Consider the following 27,176-nt stretch of genomic DNA (forward strand, 5'->3'; position numbering starts at 1 on the left):
GTATTGCACTGGGCAAATACGCTGCAAAAGACCTCTTCAAAGTGCTAGAAAGCAAAGATGTCACCTTGAGGACTAAGGTGCCCCTGACTCAAGCCGTGATATTTTCCATCACCTCATAGGCATGTGAAAACTGGACAATGAACAAGGAAGACCAAAGAAGAATTGATGTCTTTGAATTATGGTATTGGTGAAGAATATTGAATACACCATGAACTGCCAAAAGAACAAAGAAATCTGTCTTGGAAGAAGTACAGCTAGAACTCTCCTTGGAAGCAAGGATGGTGAAACTTCCTCTCACATGCTTTGGAGATGTTATCAGGAGGAACCAGTCCCTGGAGAAGGACATCATGCTTGGTAGACAGTCAGCAAAAAAGAGGAAGATCCTCAGTGAGACGGACTGACACAGTAGCTACAACAATGGCTCAAGCACAGCAACGATAGTGAGGATAGCGCAGGACTGGGCAGCGTTTCGCTCTGTTGTACTTTGGGTCCCTATGAGTTAGAACTGACTTGACGGCACCTAACAATAATGTTTCACATTATAGTTTGTTACCAGGGAACCCATGTTGGTTCCCAGTGATCTCTGTTTCCTTTTCAAAATGCTCGCATCTGTTTAAAAATATATCTTAGCACTTAGATTTTGTTGTTGATTCAGTATTATTTTCCCTTATTATACATAACTAGGAGAATATCATATGCCACAAATATTATGAAAATGTTGAAAATGTTCCTGTTTCCTATAGGTTTTCAAATATTAGCAATAGTGTTTCCACAATCGTGCTATCAATTTGCTGTAGTGCCTGGGTATCATTCATACGGGTCTTACAGCTGAATTTGTTTATTTTACTTTCATCTTTTCTTCCATGTCTTGGGTTTTTCAAATACAAAAGGATATAAAAGCATAATTAAGATAATTTTACTTGATAAACGAACTGAAATTCAATTAAAACTTTTATTCTCTTTCAGTAGACAGTCTCTATCTCCAGCAAATACGCTCATTAACAGATCACTAGATCTCTTGGTGATTTAGAATAAAAGAAAACAGAAATTTAGAGTGGAATTTAGATTATAAATAGAATGGTTGAACTTTTCTTTTAAAAAATAGTTATTTCTTATTCGGCTAAGGAAGCATTAATTTCTGTCCTATAATAACAAATATAAAGCTTAATAAGTTTTCATTTAACTCTTTAGAATATATGATAAAAAAAACTATACAATTGCCAACACCTAATAAAAACAGGAAAGATTAAGCTCCACTTCTCCTAAAAAATAATTATAGCACCATGCATAATAATTAATTAAAAATAAAATATACTAATCAAAATAAATGAATAAAGCCATTGAGTGATGCTTATTATATACTGTATGTTTACATCCCTGATAATATGGAAAATTTAATTTTATGCAATAAACTTCCCCATCATTGGTACAAAAAATTAATTAGGTTCCTTATTAGTGTATATGACCCAAATTCACAATAATATTCGTATTCATATTTTGTATATGTAAATTATATGTACATATAAAATATTTATACTCTTATGTTTTACATATAATTGTTAATATAGAGATAAATTTGAAATAAAAATCTTATATTCAAACACACATCCATATAATATGGATTAAATACGTATATATACCCATTACCATACAGTCATTTCTGACCCATAAGTATATAAAAAAAAAAAATTATATAGATGACACAAATTATTCACATATTATAACAGATTCTGTATAAATGCCTGCTCTTATTTTTTGAAGAACTAAATTTTAAATTCTGCTTGTTTTTTTGTAGAAATTGAAGCATTATGTAAAAATAAGTTACCTACACTATGACAATGTTCCTCTGCTAGTCATAAGATTTTCACTGGCTAACTCTTTTCAGAAGTAGACCACTAGGTCCTTCTTTCTAGTCTGCCTTAGTCTGGAAGCTCAGCTGAAACCTGTCTATCATGGGTGACACTGCTCATACTTGAGTACGGGTGGCATAGCTTTAAGCACGACACAACTTTCCTTGCTGAAAATGAAGAGGACTTGAAGCACGTGCTAATGAAGATCAAAGACTACAGCCTTCAGTATGAATTATGCCTCAACATAAAAATAACCAAAATCCTCACAACTGAACCAATAAACAACATCATGATAAATGGAAAAAAGATTGAAGTCAAGGATTTCATTTTACTTGGATCCACAATCAACACCCATGGAAGCAGCAGTCAAGAAATCAGATGGCACATTGCATTGGGCTAATCTGCTGTAAAAGACCTCTTTAAAGTGTTAGAAAGCAAAGATGCTACCTTGAAGACTAAGGTGCACCTGACCCAAGCCATGGTGTTTTCAACTGCCTCATGTGCATGTGAAAGCTGGACAATGAAGAAGGAAGACCGAAGAAGAATCAATGCCTTTGAATTATGATGTTGGTGAAGAACATTGAATATACCATGGACTGCCAAAAGAACAAACAAATCTGTCCTGGAAGAAGTACAGCCAGAATGCTCCTTGGAAGCAAGAATGGTGAGACTTCCTCTCACATACTTTGGACATGTTATCAGGAGGGACCAGTCCCCAGAGAAGGACACCATGTTTGGTAAAGTAGAGGGTCAGCAAAAAAAAGGAAGACCCTCAACAGAATGGACTGACAAAGTGGCTGCAACAATGGGCTCAAGTATCATGATTGTGAGGATGACTCAGGACCAGGCTATGTTTTGTTCTGTTGTATATAGGGTCGCTTTACTATGACATGTATAAAATAATGTAAAAATTTATTTTTTAATTTGGGCACATCATAGTCCCACTTAAAACATGTATTTCTCTTTCAGACTAGCATAACTACATTAAAAAAGCATAATGCCACTTCATCAGATCAATATGTTTGTTTAAGAGGCAATGGGATTATATCCATTTTGGTTTTGAGTGATGGAAGTTAATTGCCAACTTTACTGAATTCATAGCTTTTTTGTTGTTGTTGTTTTGTGGAACTAATGTCTAAATCCTTAGATGCCCACTCCAGAGCTTGATCTATTTTAGTGAGGTCCTGTAGAATTTCTGCAGTTCATTATTACGGTGATGACCAGTTCATCACAGTAAAGTTACAAAAGATAAACAAGAACAGAGGTCAGAAAAAGAGGCATGAAAAATCCATTCAGCTGCTAAGCTCATGGTTCAGCACTATAAAATGCTGATCTTGAGATATGCTCATACAATTATATCATGAACATTCATAAGATGACAGCATTCTTTGGTTACCTCAAGACAAAGATCAGCCATAAATTGGACAGCATATATTGCTCAAACCTCCTGAAATAAGCAGTCCTGATATTGACATGCTAAAGTGAAGTATGACTGAAGAAATTAAAAAAAAAAAAAAAGGAATCAGGAAACCAATTAATTTCCCCAATCGAAATTTCCACAGCCAGGTATTTGCTATGCATGATTTAGTGTTAGACTACACCACTCTCATTTTTGTCTTTTGTTCCTAGCAGAGTAGTATGGTAAATGGTAGCATGACTACAGCACAACATTAGAAAGGATGTCTTTAGTCTTATGTGACTTCAAAACACAGAGATTAACTACGAAATGCATTGCCAGAAAATTACAATGAGATAAATATTACTACATTATTGTATGGAAAACTGGGCTGCATTTTTCCTCAGGGTTATAGGCTTTTCCTCTGACCTCATATAAATAATGCCCTTGTGCATTATGGCAAGACATACAAAAGAGAATTTGGGATTATTACAAGGTTCACTGTATACTTCAAGTTTGAATTTATCCAGGAGTGAGTAATGAGCTCTGCAATGTAAAACCCAGGTAGGCATCATTGTTCAGCATGAGTAATTACTTTGAGTCAAATAAGTGTGAGTGATCTACATCTTGCCTCATTTCACAAGAAAGTAGAACTGATGGGGTTGAAAATGCCTGTTGTTTATAATCCAGCTACTTTAAGTAGCTCCCAAATTCCCAATTTAATCCTGTAAAATTCATAGCCACCTCTAGAGTGGGAAAGCTTCAGCAGCCCCTGGAGGGTATATTCCTGCTTCTCCTACAGCTACCCAGAATGCTCTGGACCACTCAGTGACGACTAGTTCTGTCAGAAGCTGCCATTCTATCAGTGAAAGGAGCATGCTTTGTGTGGGCCCTTGCATCTTTAACCTTGAAGCTTTGGGATCCACCAAGACACCCCCATTTGTTTTTCTCATTTTCTGAAAAGCTGTGCTTGAAAAGAGTAGATGCAATGCGAAATGCTGAAAGTACTTCTATCTAAGCCCTTTAACCACTCCATTGATGATCAGAGAAGAATCTATCCCTGATTTTACCTTTATACCTTCTGAAACACATTTCTACAGTTACTCCGGAGCTGGTTGATTTTATTACCAGAATATCTTTTTTCATCCCTGTCTCCTAATTTGTTTCCTCTTTTGTAACTCAGTTTCTAGTCTGGTTGATTTATAATATGACCAACCCTTTCTGTTTAATTCAGTGAATAAATATTTAATTGAGAATTTATAGGTACTGACCTAAATTCTGCAGTGAAAATGTAAACTAGATAAGATGTCTGCCTTTGAGGAATGGATACTACATTTGAGGCAAAACACAAGTGAACAAATATTTCAAAAAAGTTTAGTAAATGCTACGCTTAAGGTGTGCAGAGAGGCCATCAGTGGTAATATATAGGGTACTAAGCTCAGAAACTCTGGTGGTGCAGTGGTTAAGAGTTTGGCTGCTAACCAAAGGTTGGCAGTTTAAATCCACCAGGCGCTCCTTGGAAACTCTGTGGGGCAGTTCTACTCTGTCTTATAGGGCTGCTATGAGTCAGGGTCGACTGGACGGCAACGGGTAAGCCCACCCCGGGAGTATTAGAGATTTCTAAAATGAGATGATACCAGAGCTGAGCCTTGAACCTTCAAGAAGAAGTAGGAAGTTAACCTGAAAAAGAAGTATAGTGGGGGTAGGGGAGGAGAAGGCTCCAGACAGAGAGAGCATCATGAACCAAGGCAAGAACCAACACTGTGTGTGTACACACATACTATGTGCTCCGGAACAGAGACTGTGTTTCTGAATTAGTAGAGGCAAGAGGTAGCAGGTCATGGATACTTATCCAAACTAAGGATTTTGAACTTTATGCTGTTGGATGATGAGAGACTTTTGAAGGCTCTGACGGCATTTCTAGACTAATGCTGAAAAACAACAGGACTCGGATACTCAGGAGAGCTCGGGTCTACAGTTCTGCCAACTACAAGTAGTCTGGAAGGTCTGTGTACATTAAAGATATAATCCAGCAAAGTTACCTAAGGCAGAGAAAAGCAAATAGTACCCATTCTTACTTGGTTTTAGACCTTTGTCTTCAACTTTTTTCCCCACATTGCTGGAACTGAGTTTTATGATCCTGAATTTATAGAGCAGACGTTTAAGAAGATGTAGATCAAAAAAAAAAAAAAAAAAAGATGTAGATCAGTGCTCTGGAATTCACCTTCAACTCACTGCTGGGTTACTATAGCTTTGATACACAGCTTCAGTTATAGGGACCAGGTCCTGCCATTTTACTCATTGATCAAGTTATCTTCCTTGGTAATGTGCCTGTGGTCTGAATTCCATATTACTGAGGTCTTTGCGTTTTTCAAGCCAGCCCTCATCCTGAGGACTCTTCTTCTCCTGAGCCTCAGCCTTGTGGCTGAACCTCTGCTAGCCAACAGACCTCCCTGGAACACTTGCCTGCCTCCCTGTGGGACTCAGGGTTGATTTTCCCCTTATTGTGCTCTGCTTTTCTCTTAGGCCATCATGTTGTACCTCACTGGCTTCATTTCTCATCTCCTAAAAAACCTTCATAATGCTATGTTCTGTACGCCACACCAGAAACATTCTAAGCACCTGCAGTGAGGCTTTTGCTGGCCCAGGAGATTGGTCTAAATCTAGGTTCAATTCTTTCCAATGTACTACTATAAGCCCTACCATTAACTCCAAGTAAACTTTGCACAAATTAGAAAAAAGAAAATTTTACCTTCCCTCCAAAGACTTTAACCAACAAATCTACAATGTACAATGTTAAGGAAAATCCTTGAGGCTGGCCAAAGGACAACCTGTCAACTGAAAGTAGAGGCTTGGACACAATCTTACAGCAGCCACCTAATCAGGGTCTCTAGGAGGGACCGGGAAGGTTCCCAGGTGTCATAAGTGGTTTTAGTCCGACTCTGAAACTAAAGGGTGGTGGTTCAAGGCCACCCAGCAGTACCATGGAGAAAAGGCCGGGTGATCTGCTTCCCTTACGATTACAGCCGAAAAATCCCTATGGAGCGGTTCTATTCTGTAACACAGGGGTTGCCATGAGTCAGAATCAACTTAATGGCAACTAACAACAACAAGAGGGACAGGTATTGGGAGACTGGACCAGGTAGAGAGTCATAAGTAAAAAATAAGATGATACTAGGGTTAAAAACAAAAGTTGTTAGGACTAGGAGATCATTGACCTGCCAAATACAAGAATGGCTTTGAGGGTATGACCAGCTAGAGGCTCTAAGTAAGGAAAAGAAAGTCTGCAGATAGTGGATATGAGAAAGATGGGGTGCTTCCTAAAAAAAAAAAAAAAAAAAAAAAAATCACCTTGACTAGCACTAACTAGATGGTGGTCCATAGATCAGATCAGTGCTTCTTTTATTTGGAGAGAGTGAGAGAGGAAGAGGGAGAGAAGGAGGGAGAAGGAAAAGAAGATGGAAAGGGAGATTTTTTTAGCATTTTTCCAGGTATAATGAGCATATTGTGGGATAAAGTGAAAACCAAGAAGATAATCTCAATAGCTTGGAAAAAGAGTTCTGAAGTAATAATTAAGAAAAATGAGTTCTAGTTCTCAAATGGCCCCTCAAATTATTTGACAACTAACTTAATCTGTTCTCAGTTATATCACTTTAAAATAAGAGGGTTGGCTGCCTAATCTCCAAAGTCTTTCCTACTCTAAATTTCTACTAGTTTATCCTGTAGTAATTAACAAAGTCTGAAGCTTTTCTTTTGTGAAGGTTAATCACTCATTAAATTTGAGGTTCAGTTTTGATTAGAGGTGACTACAAAAAACCATTCATTTGCTCTGTATGTGTGATTAGAAACTCAACTATATTCTAAGATACTTGTGACTTAAAAGGACTTAAAATGAAGTAACACAAACATCTTAAAGAAAATGACCAGTTCTGACCATAGCCATAAGATTAAAAACCTTGGGGGGTGGTGCCAAAATAACAGAGTAGTCAGACGCTTTCTGTGGTCCCCCTTAAAACAAAGATCCAAAAAAACAAGTGACTTGATTATATATGAATATCTAGGAGCCCTGAACATCAAAGGCAAAGTTGAAGAGTTGGACTGGGCAGCAGGGAGAGGGAGAGATGGTTCAGAAGCAGTGAGGAGCTGCCAGACCTGAACCAGCAGGAACCAGCACCCCGCGGGTCGGATCACCTGGTGTGCACAGTGAGGCAAGCAGTGGTGCTTGAGAACCATCTTCCACATTGAGAGAGACCGAGCAGCAGAGAGAGACTACTCAAGACTCCAGAACCAGTGAAGAGCGGTGCTCAATCAGCAAAAGACAAGTATATGCATCTAACCTACCGCACGGATCAAAAAACACCCCTTAAGGAAAAACTTTTCTCTCACTTACCTGCCCCCTTCTCACTCAGCACTGGGTCCGAGCCAGCTTCAGAGACTGCCACATCACCTGGGCCAGAAGTAGGACCCTGAACCATTTTCCCAGCCTTGAAGAGGGAACAAATTAACAAACAGGAAAAAATAATCTGCTGGCTCCTCTAACCCCAAAGTCCGTTAAGTGGGGAAAGACAGTCTCTTTAACAAATGGTGCTGGAAATAAGACCCATACCTCACACCATGCACAAAAAATAATTCAAAATGGACCAAAGGCCTAAACATAAAATCTAAAATGATAAAGATTGCGGAAGAAAAATTAGGGACAGTGCTACGAGCCCTAATACATGGCAGAATACAAACCATAACTAACAATGCACAAACACCAGAAGAGAAACTAGATAGCTGGGAGCTCCTAAAAATCAAACACCTATGTTCATCAAAAGACTTCACCAAAATAATAAAAAGACAACCTACAGACTGGGAAAAAAAAATTGGCTTTGGCATATCCAATCAGGGACTCATCTCTAAAATCTACAAGATACTGCAAAACCTCAACAACAAAAAGACAACCCAATTAAAAAGTAGGCAAAGGATATGAACAGGCACTTCACCAAAGAAGACATTCAGGCGGCTAACAGATACATGAGGAAATACCCATGATCACTTTTCATTAAAAAAAAAACAACCTATTGCCATGCAAATCAAAACTACAACGAGATGCCATCTCACCCCAACAAGGCTAGCATTAATCCAAAAAACACAAAATAATAACTGTTGGAGAGGTTGTGAAGAGACTGGAACACTTATACACTGCTGGTGGGAATGTAAAGTGGTATACAACCACTTTGAAAATTGATTTGGTGCTTCCTTAAAAAGCTAGCGATAGAAGTACCGTAAGATCCAGCAATCCCACTCCTTGGAATACATACTAGAGAAATAAGAGCCATCACATGAACAGATATATGCACACCCATGTTCATTGCAGAACTGCTCACAACAACCTAGGTGCCCATCAATGGATGAATGAATAAGCAAATAATGGTATATTCACACCATGGAATACTACGCAATGATAAAGAACAACGGTGAATCTGTAAAACATCTCATAACATGGATGAATCTGGAAGGCACTATGCTAAGTGAAATTAGTCACAAAAGGACAAATATGGTATGAGACCACTATTATAAGAACTCAAGAAAAGGTTTAAGCATAGTAAAAAACATTCTTTGATGGTTACAAGGGTGGGGATGAAGGGAGATGGGTATTCAACTAGACAGACAAGAATTATCTTAGGTGAAGGGAAGGACAACACACAATACAAGGAAAGTCAGCACAACTGAACTAAACCAAAAACTAAGAAATTTTCTGAATAAAACCAAACACTTCAAGGGACAGAGTAGCAGGGGCGGGGTTCTGGGGACTATGGTTTCAGGGGACATCTAGGTCAATTGGCATAACAAAGTTTATTAAGAAAACATTCTGCATCCCACTTTGGTGAGAGGCATCTGGGGTCTTAAAGGCTAGCAAGCGGCCATCTAAGATGCATCAACTGGTCCCGACACACCTGGAGCAAAAGAGAATGAAGAATGCCAAAGGCACAAGGAAAATATTAGCCCAAGAGACAGAAAGGGCCATATAAACCAGAGACTCCATTAGCCTGAGACCAGAAGAACTATATGGTGCTCAGCTACCAGCAATGACCACCCTGACAAAGAACACAACAGACAGCCCCTGATGGAGCAGGATAAAAGTGGGGTGCAGAACTCAAATTCCAGTAAAAAGAACAGACTTAATGGTCTGACTGAGACTATAGGTACCCAGGAAAACATGGCCTCCAGACTCTCTGTTAGCCCAAAACTAAAGCTATTCCCAAAGCCAACTCTTTAGACAAAGATTAGACTGGACCATAAGACATAAAATGACACTTGCGAAGAGTGGGCTTCTTAGCTCAAGTAGATACATGAGACTAAATGGGTAGCTCCTTTCCAGAGGCCAGAAGAGAAGGCAGAAAGGGATAGGAGTTGGTTGAATGGATACAGGAAATTCGAGGTGGATAGGAGGAGAGTATGTTGTCAAATTATAGGGAGAGCAACTAGGGTCACATAAAAATATATGTATAAATTTTGGTATGAGAAACTAATTTGAACTGTAAACTTTCACTTAGAGCACAATTAAAATAAAAAAAAGATTAAAAAGCTCATTTTATTAAATTTTCTAATTTCCTTAAAGTTATTTATTCCCTTCTGTGCATATAACAGCAATAATCTTATTGTTGTTTGTTGTCAGGTGCTGATCAAGTCGGCTCTGACGCACAGTGACCCTAGGTACAACAGAAGGAAACACTGCCCGGTCTGGTGCCATCCTTACAATTGTTTTGCTCGAGCCCATTGTTGCAGTCGCTATGTCAGTGCCTTCCAATCTTCCGGCACTATGTCATACAATGTTCCGCTCCTATTTAGAAGGTTTTCACTGGCTAATGCTTTTCAGAAGTAGACCAAGTCCTTCTTCCTAGTCTGTCTTAGTCCGAAAGCTCAGCTGAAACCTGTCCACCATGGGTGACCCTGCTGGTATTTGAATACCGGTCGCACAGCTTCCAGCATCACAAAAACACACAAGCCCCAATGGTACGACAAACTGACAGATACCTGGGGGACAATCTTATTAATTGTTTGTATTTACATACCATTTTATAGTTTACAAAACCCTTTGATATATATTATCTCATTTGATTATATAACAATACCTTGTGCAATAAGGATAGGTAGTTGTCAGTTATCCCGATTTAATAAATTAGAATTTTGCAAGTTATTTAGATGTTGGTCTTCTTCGACTAGTAGTTGAGAAATCGGAATATACTATATTCTTGGCGGGAAGGCTTTACCTGTGACACAAAAACTTGTTTGTAAGTTTCAACTAGAGACTGATCACGACAAGAAATGGAGATTAATTCTACAAACATATAGCTATTACTTTGCAAATCACATTTTTTTTTAATATGGCGATGTAAGTAAACAGAATTAAACCTCTTTAAATAATTTAACAATCATGACATTGTCCTTGCCTAAACACTTTCACTTTTCTGTCACGGAGGTAATGATAAAAAAAAAGAAAGAACTCTCTTGTGGCTTGCCTAACCTGAATGATTAAAAAAGCTTCAGTGTCATTTTAATAACTTGTTAAAACCCTTTGCCACTGAGTAGATTCTTACTCATAGTGACCCTGTAGGGCAGAGTAGGGCTGGTCTATATGGTTCCTGAGGAGTGGCTGGTGGATTCGAATTGCGGATCTTTGGGTTAGCAGCCCAGCTTTTAAGCACTGTGCCACCTCATTCTAATAGATAGTACGTAAATTGGATCCGTATTAAAATAAAATCACCCCATTTTCCATGCCATCATGGTGATGAAATCATCAGGTGAACAAATGCATCTATGATTGTCTCTTTCCTTTCTCCCAATTGAATTTGTACATCTTTGGCTGTTGACGTATTTCCAAATCCAAACACGACTCTAATTTTTTTACTGCATACCTTCTACTACTAGTGTTGCCTAAAAAAATTGTGAGATTCTTCACCCACCAAAACAGTAGTTCTTAACTCTATGTACATATGAGTGCTGTGTTTAAAATTACCTGTTCCCAGACGCTATCACATACTAATTATATCCGAATCACTGAGGATTGGGGATATGTGGCTTCAGTATTTTTTAAAAGCTCTCAGATGATGCTAATATACAACCATGGTTGTGGAAGCAGGTCCTCTTCAACCTTAATGTCTTTATGAATCACCTGGGGATCTTATTAAAATGCATATTCTGATTTGGTAAGTCTTGGATAGAGCCTGAGATCTTGCATTTAAAAAAAAAAATATGGTACTAAATAGTTGATAATGAAAATTCTCATTTTCAGACCACACTTTCAGTAGCAAGGGTCAGTGGCTCTCAAAGTCTGGCCCCAATCTGCAGCATGAGCATCACCTGGGAACTTATTAGAAATGCAAATTCTCGGACCCTACTTTTTTTTTTTTACACCGAGGACCTGTGAATCAGAAACTCTAAATGTGGGGCCAAGCAATCTGTGTTTTTATCAAGCCCCCTCCCACCACCATCCACCCCAGGTAATTCTAATAACTAAGTTGGAGAAACACCAGTCTTAAAAAGTTCCCTAAAGCCAAAACAACAGGCTGCCCATGGTTGGAGAAGCTCTTGTATAGCACATTAAAACCCAGTGCCATCGAGTCGATTCCGACTCATAGTGACCCTACAGGACAGAGTAGAGCTGCCCCATAGAGTATCCAAAGAGTGCCTGGTGGATTCGAACTGCCGACCCTTTGGTTAGCAGCCATAGCACATTAAGAGGTTGAAAATCTTTACTACTTCACCTTTTGTGAGCTTCTTAAAACAACCTTGTAAAGTATCTAGTTTTATCATTTCATAAAATTCAAGAGATTTGCTCAAAATCACATAGCATGTAAGGAAAGAACCAAAATTAGAGCCCAAGTCTTCTGAAACTTAACAAAGTAAAGGCAAAAGGTTCAGAGAAAAACAGGTCAAATAGCTGTAAAAAAAAAAAAAAAAAAGCCCTGTGCCGTTGAGTCGATTCCGACTCATAGCAACCCTGTAGGACAGAGTAGAACTGCCCCATAGGATTTCCAAGGAGTGCCTGGCGGATTTGAACTGCCAACCCTTTGGTTAGCAGCCGTAGCACTTAACCACTACGCCACCAGGGTTTCAAATAGCCGTCGTCCATAGTAATGTCCTGAAAGTGTGGGATCTCTCTGGCTTGGGTGGTGGCAGGGAGAGGGAACAGTGCACAGGCAGGCAGCTCCTATCAGGTGGGTCACAGTCATTTGGACCTGGGGACCTCAAAGACCATAGCAAAAAGCACTAAACTTTTTTTTTTTTTGCCTGAATTTGCTATTATTTGAATTCAATTTTGAGAAACACAAATGTTGCTTAACTCTCACCAACTGACTTAGTAGATGAGTCATTCTCTTTTGGTTGTTCACTCCACAATTGTACAAATAATTCATTCAGAGTCAAATGACCTATGTGTCGTGTGTGTGTGTGTGTGCGTGCATGTATGCATATGTTTCATACTTATAGAAATACAAAATTAATCACAATTTGCCTGCCTTGTTAGTAAAGCCATACGTGATTTAATTTTAAAGTGCATAAGCCTTCTTTAATAAACAGTACACAATATTTTATATCCCTAGATAAAATATATCATACTATATGCCATCATTAACCGAATGTATCTGATAAAGTTATTTTATGGAAAATGGACAAGAAGCTAATTATATTCATTTGAAGATAAAGTCATTATGTCTAATAAACCCTCCTATAACATTTGTGATCCTTAAGGAAAGTACTGACGAAGACCAAGACCACAGCCTTCAGTATGCATTACACCTCAATCTAAAGAAAACAAAAGTCCTCACGATTGGACAAATAAGTAACAAAATGAAAAATGGAGAAAATATTGAAGTTGTCAAGCATTTCATTTTACTTAGATCCGCAATCAGTGCCCACAGAAGCAGCAGTCAAGAAATCAAAGGACATATTACATCGGGCAAATCTGCTTCTAAAGACCTCTTCAAAGTGTTAAAAAGCAAAGATGTCTCTTTGAGGCCCCAGGTGTGCCCGACCCAAGCCATGGTATCTTCAATCACCTCATATGCAAGCGAAAGCTGGGCAATGAATAAGGAAGACTGAAGAAGAACTGACACCTTTGAATTGTGGTGTTGGCAAAGAATATCGAATACACCAGGGACTGCCTGTAGAACAAACAAATCTGTTTTGGAAAAAGTACCACCAATATGCTCTTTAGAAGGGAGGATGGCGAGACTTCCTCTTACATACTTTGGACATGTTATCAAGAGGGACCATCCTGAGGGAAGGACATTGTCATGGATTGAATTATGTCCCCCCAAAAATGTGTGTATCAATTTGGCTGGGCCATGATTTCCAGCATTCTGTGGTTGTTCTCCATTTTGCGGTTGTAATTTTATGTGAAAAAGGATTAGGGTGGGATTGTGACACCACCCTTACCCAGGTCATATCTCCGATCCAATGTAAAGGGAGTTTCCCTGGGGTGCGGCCTGCACCACCTTTTATCTCTCAAGAGATAAAAGGAAAGGGAAGCAAACAGAGAGTTGAGGACTTCATACCACCAAGAAAGCAGTGCTGGGAGCAGAGCACATCCCTTGGACCTGAGGTTCCTGCGCTGAGATGCTCCCAGACCAAGGGAAGACAGATGACAAGGACCTTCCTCCAGAGCCGACAGAGAGAGAAAGCCTACCCCTGGAGCTGACGCCCTGAATTTGGACTTATAGCCTACTAGACTGTAAGAAAATAAATTTCTCGTTGTTAAAGCCATCCACTTGTGATTTCTGTTATAGCAGCACTAGATGACTAAGACAGACATCATGCTTGCTAAATTAGAGGATCAGTGAAAAAAAGGAAGACCCTCAAAGAGATGGATTGACAGACTGGCTACAACAATGGGCTCAAACACAGCAACACTTGTGAGGGTGGCGCAGGACCAGGCAGGGTTTCGTTCTATTGTACAGAGGGTCGTAAAAGTCAGAACCAACTCAACCGCATCTAACAACAACAAGGACAGTATCAGTAACAACCAATAAATTTTTATCACCTTTAGTGATTTAGCTACAGAAAAACAAAATAAAACAAAAAACTTCGTAATCTTCACAAACTAACCTTGTAGTCCCATGCCCACATGAAGTTTATTTTCAAATAGTGAATGATAAGTGACGGAAAATCACACATCGTGTCAGGAGTTTTGATCCATTTTCACACATTGTAGGCGTTCCAGATACCTTACAGAACATAAAATATTTTCCCTTGATATTTGCACAGAACCTTCACATTTTACTGTCAAATAATCATATCTATGTTTTTATTGTTTCTTCTTTTCTCTCCATTATTTTAAGAAACATATAGGGAACTAAAGACGTAGAATTTTGAAAAAAAAAAAACTAAAAATTTACATACTCCTAAAGTATATTTTCCAAGATACTTTGCTTCCTTGTACCTAAAATTTATTAGATATATCCACTTCTAAATGGAAAAAACGTCATCGTAAGAAGTATTATAATATCCTGCAAACATCACAGAGGGTCAGAATTGTGAAATGAAAAAAAATTAATACCTTGAATTTAGAATATTTAAAATCACATTAGTATGAAGTCCCTGCATTTTAATCATATACATACTTTGGTATATGTCTAGATATGCATGTATACAGAAGTCATATATTATAAAAAGATACATTTCATTGTATTATACAGCTAGCATGGCTCATTGGGATCAGGTATTTTATAACTATATTCTATCCTTATGCTGCTAATATTAAAAATATGGTCAGTGGAGTTGTTAAAAATAAAATTGTAACGGTTGAGTTAGAACACTACCTATTTTCACTTTCCCCTTGACTTATCAAGACAGCTGCATGGTGTAAACCCCCCAAGTAACCAGGCAGTGAATCCCTACGGAGCATGCGTGTGAGGTAAAGAGTCTGAAGAACCACTGTGGAGTAGCAGAACTCCTGTGCTTGTGGGCAGTAGCAGTGATGAAGGTGGGTTCTGTTCAGAAAAACCCCTGAGGCGCCACCACACATAAAGTCCTAAGGACTGGTGTATCCCACCCACACTGATGTGCACATAAATCACCTGGGGACCTTGTTAAAATGCAGACTCTGTTCCAGTAGGTACAGAAAGGAGCCTCAGGTACTCCTACTGCAGCTGCTGGAGTGTGGGCAATACTTTGATACTCTGTCCTCGGCATGGAAGTTGTGGTGGCAGGTTCCTGTAGCTCTTTATAAAATTCCTAATAAAGATCCAGAATCTTCTCTGAGAAACAACCAGACTAGGTATGTATAAATCAGAATATCTCTTTTTCTCCAGTTTTGTCACAGTCATTCTATAGTCTTTTTTTTTCCCAAAAAGATGGAAATTCTAGAGCCAGTCCCCAAGACTAACATATGCTATCTTATCAAGGTTCGCATTTACACCAAAGATCAGAAATAGACAAAACTAAGCATTAATTCCCAAACTTGTTTGATAGAAGCAAAGCAGTGAAGGTAAATGTTTTGGGGATGGTCAGCCAAACTCTTGTCACTGGACCACCAGAATGACAAATCTCCCTTGTCTCCTGTTGCCATTTCGGATTATTCAAGGCCACAGGCTCATTGAGAAAGGATTTTTGCCACTTGCCATTTTCACTTTCTCAGTGCCGAGCACCTACTGTAGCTTCCAAGGAATCAAAGTCTCCTTCCTCTCCCCACAAATAAAGTGGAAGCAAGCCTTTCCCAGGCTGGGCTTGTGAACAGAAAGCAAGAACACCATTCTTCACCAGGAAACTGACCCACAAAGCTTATTGGATTCATTTAAAGAGACTGAGAAGAAGGTCAGCTAAGAAAACAAAGAGAACTCTCTCCACAGTTACTTCTGATAGAACTCCACCAACCCAGAAATAAAGCCTCGGCCAAGGCAAAGGAAATGAAAAGGGGGCATGTTAGGTGAGGTCTGGCAAAGCAATCTGCAGAGCACTGGAGTCTCACAGGTGACTTCTTTGCATGCTCTGTTTGTCTGTCTTTTCTTTCCCAGGGAATAACTGGTTCTATATTTAGACACTTTTCTCACTATCCCCATTTCCACACTGTAATGCTCTACGAAGGGGCAACGCTCTAAAACCTCCATTTCTTTTGAGCCATAGACACATAGAAGCACATATAAGAGCATATGCAGATACGTATGTAGTGGGAGTCCCTTTCATAGTCATAGACTTTTATGTATATACTATATGAAAATATAAGAATATTTATCTTCTGAACTAACATTTAGATGCTTATCTAACTTTATGATAACTGTAGCATAAGACAGAAGTGATAGGACTTAGAAATAACTTACAAAGTTCACGGGCATAAAAGAAAACAAACTAAAGATCCAGGTTATTCACTTTTCCAATATTCTATCTTATAATTAGTAAAAAAAATAAAATAAAAATAAACTTCTATGGACAGCATAGATTTATATAGAGAACTTTATGATTTTAGGGACCATGAATGTTAGCAGCTGAGATAGCATCCTTGGGTGTTTGCAAAACATTTTCTGTGTCATGTCCAAATCCCTTTGCAAACAGATAAATCACCCAACAAATCTTACTACTCCGTGTGGATAAACCACGCATGCAGGCTTACAAGGCTGGAGAGCTGGAAGGGAAAAACCTGCTGTGAATGGTTGGGTCTTCATGATTCATAATCATCCAATGCCCAGAAAACGAAGGAAGGAGTACTTACACGTCAGGGTTTCCTTACTTCTTACAATTTGGGGACACACACAACAAACACTTTCCTCCTTAACAAGGCTAGAGATCCCAAAGCAGGACTCTGTGACAGCCAACCAAATTTATTTCTGAGAAAAAGGAAGAAAACTTTGCTGCTGTCGGCAGCTCTGCTACAAAACTGCTCCCTGATGCCCCCAGGGTTTATGCACTATCAGCTCCTCGCACACAGATTAGAGGTTTAGTTTCTATCGGATACTGTTCTTTATTGCCACAAGGAGCGATATTAGCTAGATAGACAGACTGACACCAGGCCATTTAATTTGGATGAAATGAGATTTTAAAGGATCTCCAAGGACAGTGTTTTCTTTCTCTTTTCCTTATTTTTTTCCCCCAGTATCTGACAGAAATTCAAGGAAAGCCAGAGAGAACGATGAAGGATGTCTGTAGTGTGTGGAGAGGGAGAAGAGAGACTAAAAACCACGGGAAAAACAGCTTGGAGGTTTTTAGCAATAGTATTTTGACTTGATTCCACTCTAGCCTCTCTGGGTCACTGTCCCTTATAGGGGTCAAACTTCCAAGGACTTGGGACTCTCCCTTTCCAAATTTCAGTTCCAAATTATACTTCAGAGTTTGGCAGAGCTAACAAAGATTTTGAGGTCAATAATCAATTAGAAACATCCATTTTATGCCAGGTTAATTCTTTCCCAACCACGGTGCTTAATACTCCTTAAGTACCAGCAATTTGGCAAGTTCCTTTGTTTATTTGTTTCTCTTCTTTCTTGTGTTGATTTCTATCCACATTCCAGTAAAGACTCAGTAACCAACCAAAGTTCTAAGACTGATGTATTATTGCCCTCCATGTCAATTAAGAAGATCTTCAGTGGAAGTCTTCTGTCTGAACTACTGCTAGGGCGCGCGCGCACACACACACACACACACTCACAAACACACACTTGTACCAGGAAAGGAGCTGGGAGAATGCAGTACGGTGCACCGGTCTCCCGGAGCCATGATCCAACAACTCTTTTTTCCAATTTAAGGAAGCCCAACAAACTTCAAAGTGCAAGAATACAGCCCAAATGTCACTAACACCCTAGATGAAGTTAGGCTGGCACGGCGATAGAAACAAGATGCCATGCACCAAAGCACATTTAACCAGCACAACTGATCCTTGACAGGGAACACAATTCAATTCCCTTGGATTTTGTTGGCTGATACGTTCGCCAGTCAGTAGCGCACACACACACACACACACACACACACACACACACACACCCCTCATACACACACACGCGGAAAAGTTGCCCGAAAGCCCTACCTGAGGATGGCGGTGTCCCCCTGCCTCACGGTGATGTTGTCCGTGCCTCGGTTAAAATCCACGCTGCGAACAGGCAGTCCTGTGGGAAGAAGGCAGAGCAACCTCAGTAGGACCAGCGGCAACTGTTTGCGATCAGGCTGAACTCTGGCGACCATGGTGGCCACGCCGAGTCGCGCTCCGCAGGCGGGTGGACTCCGGAGGGGTGTGCGCGCGTGCTGCTCGCCGTGGAGAGGGCTTTACAAACGGGGGGCTTTCATCCGCCCAAAGGCAAAACGGGCTTTTCCAGTTTGTGAGCCTTCCCACTTTGCCTCTCTCTTGCCCCAGCTCAGTGTCTTTCACGCTAAAGACTTCACAAAGCCCTCAGAAAAGCCAAGCAGGGCGTGCAAAGTCTAAGGAACGCAATTTAAAAACAGAGTACAAATATAACCCCCCCTAGGAAAGAAGACAAGGCTGCAAAAGGGAAGATGTTCTTCTCTGGGCTGTCTGTGGCTGTATGCTCCCTTGCCAGTAAGAGGATGCCCAGAGTCTGTGCTGAGCTCCTTCCCGCTGTAACCCACTTTCCCGGGCGGGCGAGGGAGCCGGCACCAAGCTGCCAGTGAGCGTAAGGCAACGGTCACAGAGCAGCAGCCGCAGCAGCAGCAGCCCGGAGTCTCTCTGCCCCTCCTCCCTTTCCTGTTTCTCTCTTCAGTCCCTCCCTCTCTTGGCTCAGCACCTCCCTCCCCCCACTGTTTTTCAACAGCCCCTTCACGTCATCCCCTTCTCCCTCCCCTCCGAGTGGCCCCTGGCTTCGCACAACTGCCCCCTTCAGCAGTAGCCAGCCTCAATGAAAGGCTGATGCGCCTTTAGGTTGTCAGGACAACAGCTCCTTCTGAGGCCTGGCTGATTTCCTTAAGAAGAGGGAATGGAGCTGAGACGTACTGTTAAAGAGAGAGGGGAGAAGGAGAGGGATGCCTGCTATAAAAGCACAGAAGAAAGAGTGCAGGAAAGGAGTAGGAAGAGTGAGGAAGGAAGGAAAAGGGGGTGGAAGACCAAAAAGGAGAGAAGGATGCAAGTCTTGACAAATGGAAGCAGGGAAATAGAGAAGGCTGGGAAGCAGAGGAGGGCACCGAAAGATGGGTTAAGGAATATAAAACAGAAGGAAAACTTGGCAGTGAAGTCCAAGATGAAAAGCCAAAGTTGATTTCAAGACTAAACATTCCTGGCAATTGGCTTTTCATACTCACATCTTGTTCCTTCTTTCCTCTCTCCTGCATTTTCTTTTACAGCCTTAAAAGGTTTATTTTCTCTCCTTCCTTCATCCCCTCCCCCTTCTGGAACTCTTTATGAAAGATGGATTGGAGACAATGCTGTTATTGAGTGGTCCAGGGTGTGAATGCTTGGCTTGTCTTTTCCAAGCACCAGCCTCACCAGCTGATCCCTGATCCCTACATCAACCTCACTCTCCAGGAAACACTCACTCGGTCCCATATGTGAGTAATGATGTTAATGATTGTTGTTTACAGAGCACATTGCTGTTGCTACCCAAGTTTCTACTGGCACTTCTCAAAACGTTCATATGCAAGGAAGGCAACCTGTATATCAGAAAGAGTGTCATTTATGGGGTGACACTAAGGCTGCATACAGCTCCCAGCTTGTGGCAATCAAGGTAGCTGTCATTTGCCTCTTCTCCAAGACCCAAGCAAGTGAAGAGGGCCACCTACACTGTCATTCCACAGGAGTCAAAACTGTTAGACATCTCCCTCAGTACTGACTCTGGGGAGGGAAAATGGGCCTTGGCTATCCAAGGACTTTTTTTTTTTTTTTTTTTAACTATTTTTTAAGTTTTATTGAATAAAAAAATTTATTTGTATATTTAAGGCATTCACATGGTACGAAAATGAAATGGTACAAAATGCTATAGAGTGAATTGTAGTTTTCATTTTAATCCCTGTCTTGGGGCAACCCAGTTCTTCTCTTAACTGGAGACAAAAAGAATTTCCACCTTCATGTGCATCTTTCCCAAAATATTCCCTAGACATAGAGATAAATACACACACTTATTATCACTGTTCCCTTTATTTACACAAACGGTTAGCCAAAGACAATTGCAAAAAAAAAAAAAAAAGAGTATGTTTAGAAATCTTTCCTAAGGCCCACAGAGTACCTAAGAAGGCACTTACTATGTTAACACACGCCTTATCCCTCCTGAATATTCAAAGAATTTCCCTGCTGCATTGTATTGGTTTAATGGTAGACAAACTCATTGAGATTTTGTGAGGAAAGGAAGGAAAACTGTTTTTTTAAGAAAAGATTTTGAAGGACTGGAATCTGAATTGTTGAAAATTCAAGGTTGTTAGAGTTCAAATAATTTTGTTTGTGCTGTGCATTAACTTTATATAAATCGAGTTATCTCGTGTCAGGGCTTATAAATAAAAAAAAAAAAATAGTCTCCAGCTAATTAGTCAATGACGTTCCACCTCTAGTTTGTAACTGTAAATTATTTAAAACTTGAATCTTATTTTGATGCAGAAAAAATTGGTAATGGCGGGTGGTTAGTTGAACTGTAAAACCCATAATCCTTTGGTCCCCAGTATCAGTAGGAAAATGAGCTTCAACTGCCAAAGGAAGAGTCAAAAATTATGTATCTCTTTGCCAAGACTGCACTTAAAAGAGCACTTCCCTCTCTCCTTCCAGGCTTGACCATCCCTGCAAGGTTTCTTCTGAGTTTTAAGGCATGTGAAGGGTTGGCTTAGACAAAAGCTTAGCCATAACATCTTAGGTGGGTGGGCAGGGTTGCCCCAATGTTAGGAGGAAGAAAAACAAAAAAGACATAGGGAACTGGGGCTACTGGAATTATCTATTTCCAATAATTGTACTAGATGAGTGATATGACCCTGAATGGGACCCAAAATACTCTGATGAGAAAGGGTAGGACATATCAAGAGTATACTCTTGTGAGTATGGGTATTATCAGTGGCTTAGATTTTGCATGAAGAAAGGAAAAAGTTTCTCCAGGGCAAGGAGAAAGTGGGGTGGGCTGGCAGCACATTCTTTGCAGATTTTTTTTTTAATTAACTTTTATTGAGCTTCAAGTGAACGTTTACAAATCAAGTCAAACTGTCACATATAAGTTTATATACACCTTACTCCGTACTCCCACTTGCTCTCCCCCTAATGAGTCAGCCCTTCCAGTCTCTCGTGACAATTTTGCCAGCTTCCAATTCCCTCTATCCTCCCATCCCCCCTCCAGACAGGAGATGCCAACACAGTCTCAAGTATACACCTGATACAAATAGCTCACTCTTCATCAGCATCTCTCTCCTATCCACCGTCCAGTCCCTTTCATGTCTGATGAGTTGTCTTCGGGAATGGTTCCTGTCCTGTGCCAACAGAAGGTTTGGGGACCATGACCGCCGGGATTCCTCTAGTCTCAGTCAGACCATTAAGTATGGTCTTTTTGTGAGAATTTGGGGTCTGCATCCCACTGATCTCCTGCTCCCTCAGGGGTTCTCTGTTGTGCTCCCTGTCAGGGCAGTCATCGGATGTGGCCGGGCACCATCTAGTTCTTCTGGTCTCAGGATGATGTAGGTCTCTGGTTCATGTGGCCCTTTCTGTCTCTTGGGCTCTTAGTTATCGTGTGACCTTGGTGTTCTTCATTCTCCTTTGATCCAGGTGGGTTGAGACAAATTGATGCATCTTAGATGGCCGCTTTTTAGCATTTAAGACCCCAGACACCACATTTCAAAGTGGGATGCAGAATGTTTTCATAAAAGATTTTATTATGCCAATTGACTTAGAAGTCCCCTCAAACCATGGTCCCCAAACCCCCACCCTTGCTCCACTGACCTTTGAAGCATTCAGTTTATCCCGGAAACTTCTTTGCTTTTGGTCCAGTCCAGTTGAGCTGACCTTCCATGTATTGAGTATTGTCCTTCCCTTCACCTAAAGCAGTTCTTATCTACTAACTAATCAGTAAAAAACCCTCTCCCACCCTCCCTCCCCCGCCCCGTAACCACAAAAGTATGTGTTCTTCTCAGTTTATACTATTTCTCAAGATCTTATAATAGTGGTCTTATACAATATTTGTCCTTTTGCCTCTGACTAATTTCGCTCAGCATAATGACTTCCAGGTTCCTCCATGTTATGAAATGTTTCACAGATTCGTCACTGTTCTTTATCGATGCGTAGTATTCCATTGTGTGAATATACCACAATTTATTTACCCATTCATCTGTTGATGGACACCTTGGTTGCTTCCAGCTTTCTTTGCAGATGTTTTTACATACATGGTTCTTAACTAATGCCTATGCTAGGCATCTCATGCTACTAGTGGGCCTTGTCTGATACTGCTAGAAGAAAGCATAAGGTTTAACATACTGAGGTACACAATGATTCACATCAAAGTAGTAGGAATAGGTTATTTGTGGTAAATCAATGAAATCTAGATTTTGTCTCGAGAATCCCTGAGAAAAGGGCATATTAAGTTAATCAGGATTATAATCAAGAAATGCCTAACCTACCTGAGAGGATAAAATGATAAGCATACATTCATATAGAAAAAATATATATATAATGAGATTAAAGTCTTTTAATACCTTCATTAAATGAAGTCCATTTCTTGGTACCTTTTGTTAAATTGACTGTTCAATGAAAGTAAAATACAATAACAAAAGACTACATTAAAAATGCTCAATTTGGACTGTTCAATAATTCAGACTGGATTCAGAATAACTTCAAAATCATGATTTCTTTTTTACATAAGTTAATTATTTAATATCGCTTTTATTCAGGTCGCACTTCAAGTACAACTCTAACCTAACCCTTGGCCCAGAGGGACATTCTCTAATTGAGAAATATAAGAATGAAGGAATCACTGAGTGACCAAGACAATCACGTGGTTTATCAATCACTATTTATGAAATACTAAATGTGTTTGTGGGTGCACTATGCACTTCTGCCTCAACATTACCTTCTCAGAGTCTTTTCCCCTTTTACTCTCTCAGGGACTCCTTCCAGTTGTCTCTTCCCCATTATCTCTCACTTTCTAATAAATTCAACAGCCAATGTATCTTGGATAACTTATTTCATGCTGATGGTCACTCCCTAAATCTACCCCAATAGTAACTCCTTTGCTTGCTTTTCTTAAGAAAGATAGAGGAGGAAACAAATAAATGAGTTAAAGAAATGTATACAAGTTATTTTTCTATAAACCGCTATGTACATTCTTTCAAGAGGACTGGCAAAAAATGAACATACTCTTGGGATATTTGCGAGGCAAGTATGGCTGTTAGCCATGTGAAACAGCCATCATCAATCAGGTAAGATAATCTTGACTACTATCTTAAAATAACTGCCTTTCTAAAAGAGGCTTTTGAAAATCTGGCACTCACCAGAGAAAAATGCTACAGGAAAAACAAAAACTGGCTAATGTCTGAGTATCCTAAGAAGCATGGTTTATTCCTCTGTTTAGCTTTGTAAGGAAATAGACTCACATGAAACCCAGATGCAGCCTGAAATGTACAACTAACTCAGCTACACTGCTTGCATTTTATGCTAAACAGATCCATAATATTATTAATATACTACTCCACATTTCTCCAGTTGTAAGGTCTTAATCATAATAACACCATGCCTAGAGTTTATTTTCGTAAGTAGAATTAGCATTTCTATATGAACTGTGAACGCAGAATTGTTAACACTTCTCCTTTGGATTCCTGTTCTGACATTCTCAATGATTTCATAATAATTGGATAATACTAAACTATCCCAGTTTAAGCCCATAGACATGACACTATCTTGTGTGAGTTCATTATCTGGCCCCTTCAAATACAGTAACTTCATTCACATGTGTCTTACTGCCTAACAAAATCAATCCGCTTCAAGTCAGTTAAATATTGTCTAAATCCTAGCTATAGACCCCAAAGTAATGTAAAACACCCAATACAAATCCGCACAATTAAAACCACTCTTTCATAGGTTGCTATTCTCGCACGTCTTTGTGGTTCGCTGCTATCACATCAGCCTATCAGCCTTCTGCTTCAAACTAAGTGTCCATTGCTCCACTCATTCTACTTTGATGAGCATCAATACTTCGATCTGTCTCAGTTTTTGCAGATTGTTCTGATTCTTGAGCTGCTACTTGGGTCCTCACTCTTTGCTTCTACTACTAATTACCCGAAAGCATAAAGGTACTTACACTCCATGATACATTTGCACGCCAGCAAACTTACTCTCATACACACACTTTATGATTTCACATGTATGCACTCACTAGCTCCAGGCTGTCCATTCTACCATCATGTACATGGAGTGGGCAATGGCCAAGTAATGCACCATCTGCATTCCTGCTGTTCTTTTTAATCTGTCCCTCCCATACGGGAAGACCGTTGCTACACCTGGAAAGATGACAGTAGCAGCATTTTCAGTACAAAAAAAGTTTTAAACCCAAACCTGTTGCTATCATGTCGATTCATACTCATAGTGAGCTTATAGGACAGAGTAGAATCACCCCATAGGATTTACAAGGAGTGGCTGGTGAATTTGAACTGCCGATATTTTGATTAGCAGCCGAGCTCTTAAATGCTATGCCACCAGGGCTTCATTTTCAGTATAACCAAAAAAACCAAACCCATTGCTGTCAAGTCAATTCCAACTCATAGTGACCTAGAGGTAATCAGGGAATTCTGTCCTCTACTTGTGGTTGACATCATGACTTGGATATCTAGAATCAGAATATAGGGCAAGGAGAAGTGAGGAAGAGTGGAGGCAGGTGTGAAATTTCATATTCTGGCATGCCCAGTAGGTTTATGATTATTCAATCACTCAATATGCTTTTAGTGATATAGTAATGAATCAAGACGGACCACAATTCTACTCTCATGGGACTTACATTCTAGATCCAGAAATACACACTAAATAAGCAAATACATATTAAGATTATATGAGAAAGTAAATACTATGGAGAAAAATGTATGATGCAGAATGAATGATCTGGAGTTGTGAGGAGGGAACATAAAGAAGAGTGGTCAAGTCAAACTTCTTTGAAGAGGAAACACTTGCAAAGGCCCTGAGCCATGCACCAAAACCAAAAACCCGTTGCCATCGAGTTGAGTCCTACTCATAGCGACCCACAGGACAGAGTACAGCTGCCCCAGAGTGTCTCCAAGGAAAGTCTAGTAGATTTGAACTGCCGACCTTTTCCTTTATCAGACAAGCTCTCACCGCTGTGCCACCAAGGCTCAGAGATGTGTACTAGGAACAAAAAAAGGAAAATAAACCTGGAGTGTACTTTGTGTGTGTATGTTGGAGGCAAGGGTAGTTGGAAATGGAGGAAGGGTCATGATGAAGAGGTTCCAAGGTAAGGAATCTGGATTTTATTCTAGTGACTTGAATGGTCAATGAAAGATTTTAGCAAAGATTGACATTTTAGAAAGATTTCTCTGGATACATTACGGAAAACGGATTATAGGAGGGCAATAGTGGGAGAAAGGAGACAAATAGGATGCTTTAGCTATCCAGTGACAACTGGCTTAGATTGTTGTTGTTAGGTGCCTTCAAGTCAGTTCTGACTTACAGTGACAGTACGTACAAGAGAACAAAACACTTTCCAGTCCTCAGCCATCCTCACAATGGTTGCTATGTTTGAGCCCATTGTTCCAGCCACTGTGTCAATCAATATTATTTAGGGTCTTCCCCTCTTTTTGCTGACTCTCTGCTTTACCAAGCATGATGTCTTTCTCCAGGGACTGGTCCCTCCTGATAACATGTCCAAAGTATATGAGATGAAGTCACGCCATACCAGCTTCCAAGGAACACTCTGGCTGTATTTCTTGTTTATTCTTCTGGCTTGTTAGGTGCTGTCGGGTCGGTTCCGACTCATAGCAATCTTATGTACAACTTCTGGCAGTCCATGATATATTCAATATTCTCTGCCAACACCATAATTCAAAGGCATTGATTCTTCTTCGGTCTTCCTTCTTCATTGCACAGCTTTCACGTGTATATGAGGCAATTGAAAACACCATGGCTTGGGTCAGGTGAACCTTAGTCCTTAAAGTGACATCTTTGCTTTCTAACGCTTGAAAGAAGTCTTTTACAGCAGATTTGCACAATGCAATGCGTCATTTGATTTCTTGACTCCTGCTTCCATGGGTGTTGATTGCGGACCCAAATAAATGAAATCCTTGACAGCTTCAATATTTTCTCCATTTATCATGATGTTGCTTACTGGTCCAGTTGGGAGGATCTTTGTTTTCTTTATGTTGAGGTGCAATCTGTATTGAAGGCTATATTCTTTGATCTCCATCAGTAAGTGCTTCAAGTCCTCTTCACTTTCAGTAAGTAAAGTTGTCATGTGCATATTGCAGGTTGCTAATGAATATTCCTCCAATCCTGATGCCCTGTTCTTCTTCATACAGTCTGGCTTATCAGATTATTTGCTCAGCATACAGACTGAATAAGTATGGTGAAAGGATACAACCCTGATGCACAGCTTTCCTGACTTAAACCACACAGTGTCTTTTTGTTCTGTTCAAACGACTGCTTCTTGATCAATGTTCAGGTTCCTCACAAGCACAATAAAGTGTTCTGGAATTCCCATTTCTCATAATGTTATCCATAATTTGTTATCATCCACATGCTTGAATGCCTTTCCATAGTCGATAAAACACATTTAACACTCGTATTCTCTACTTTCAGCCAAGATCCATCTGACATCAGCAATGATATCCCTTGTTCCACATCCTCTTCTGAATTCAGCTTGAATTTTTGGTAATTTCCTGTTAATATACTACTGAAACCATTTTTTAGTTATTTTCAGCAAAATTTTATATGCATGTAATATTAATGAAGTTGTTGCATAGTTTCTACATTCTGTTGGATCACCTTTCTTTGGAAGGGGCACAAATACGGAGCTCTTCCAGTCCTCTGGCTTCCAAATTTCTTGACAGCATTGTAT

At 39.9% G+C, this 27,176-nt stretch overlaps 1 protein-coding gene across 2 annotated transcripts in view; it reads right to left on the minus strand.

Annotated features, from left to right (window-relative positions):
* Nucleotides 1–18,396, minus strand: part of LSAMP (limbic system associated membrane protein) — an 867,785-nt gene extending 849,389 nt beyond the window's left edge. For both annotated transcript variants that reach the window (XM_064284553.1, XM_064284506.1), the window contains exon 1: nucleotides 18,242–18,396. In XM_064284553.1, the coding sequence (XP_064140623.1) occupies nucleotides 18,242–18,396 (155 nt within the window). The remainder of the gene's footprint in view (nucleotides 1–18,241) is intronic.
* Nucleotides 18,397–27,176: the final 8,780 nt, after the last annotated feature.

This window comes from Loxodonta africana, chromosome 1 (genome assembly GCF_030014295.1).
Source record: "Loxodonta africana isolate mLoxAfr1 chromosome 1, mLoxAfr1.hap2, whole genome shotgun sequence".
In the NCBI taxonomy this organism is placed as follows: domain Eukaryota; kingdom Metazoa; phylum Chordata; class Mammalia; order Proboscidea; family Elephantidae; genus Loxodonta; species Loxodonta africana.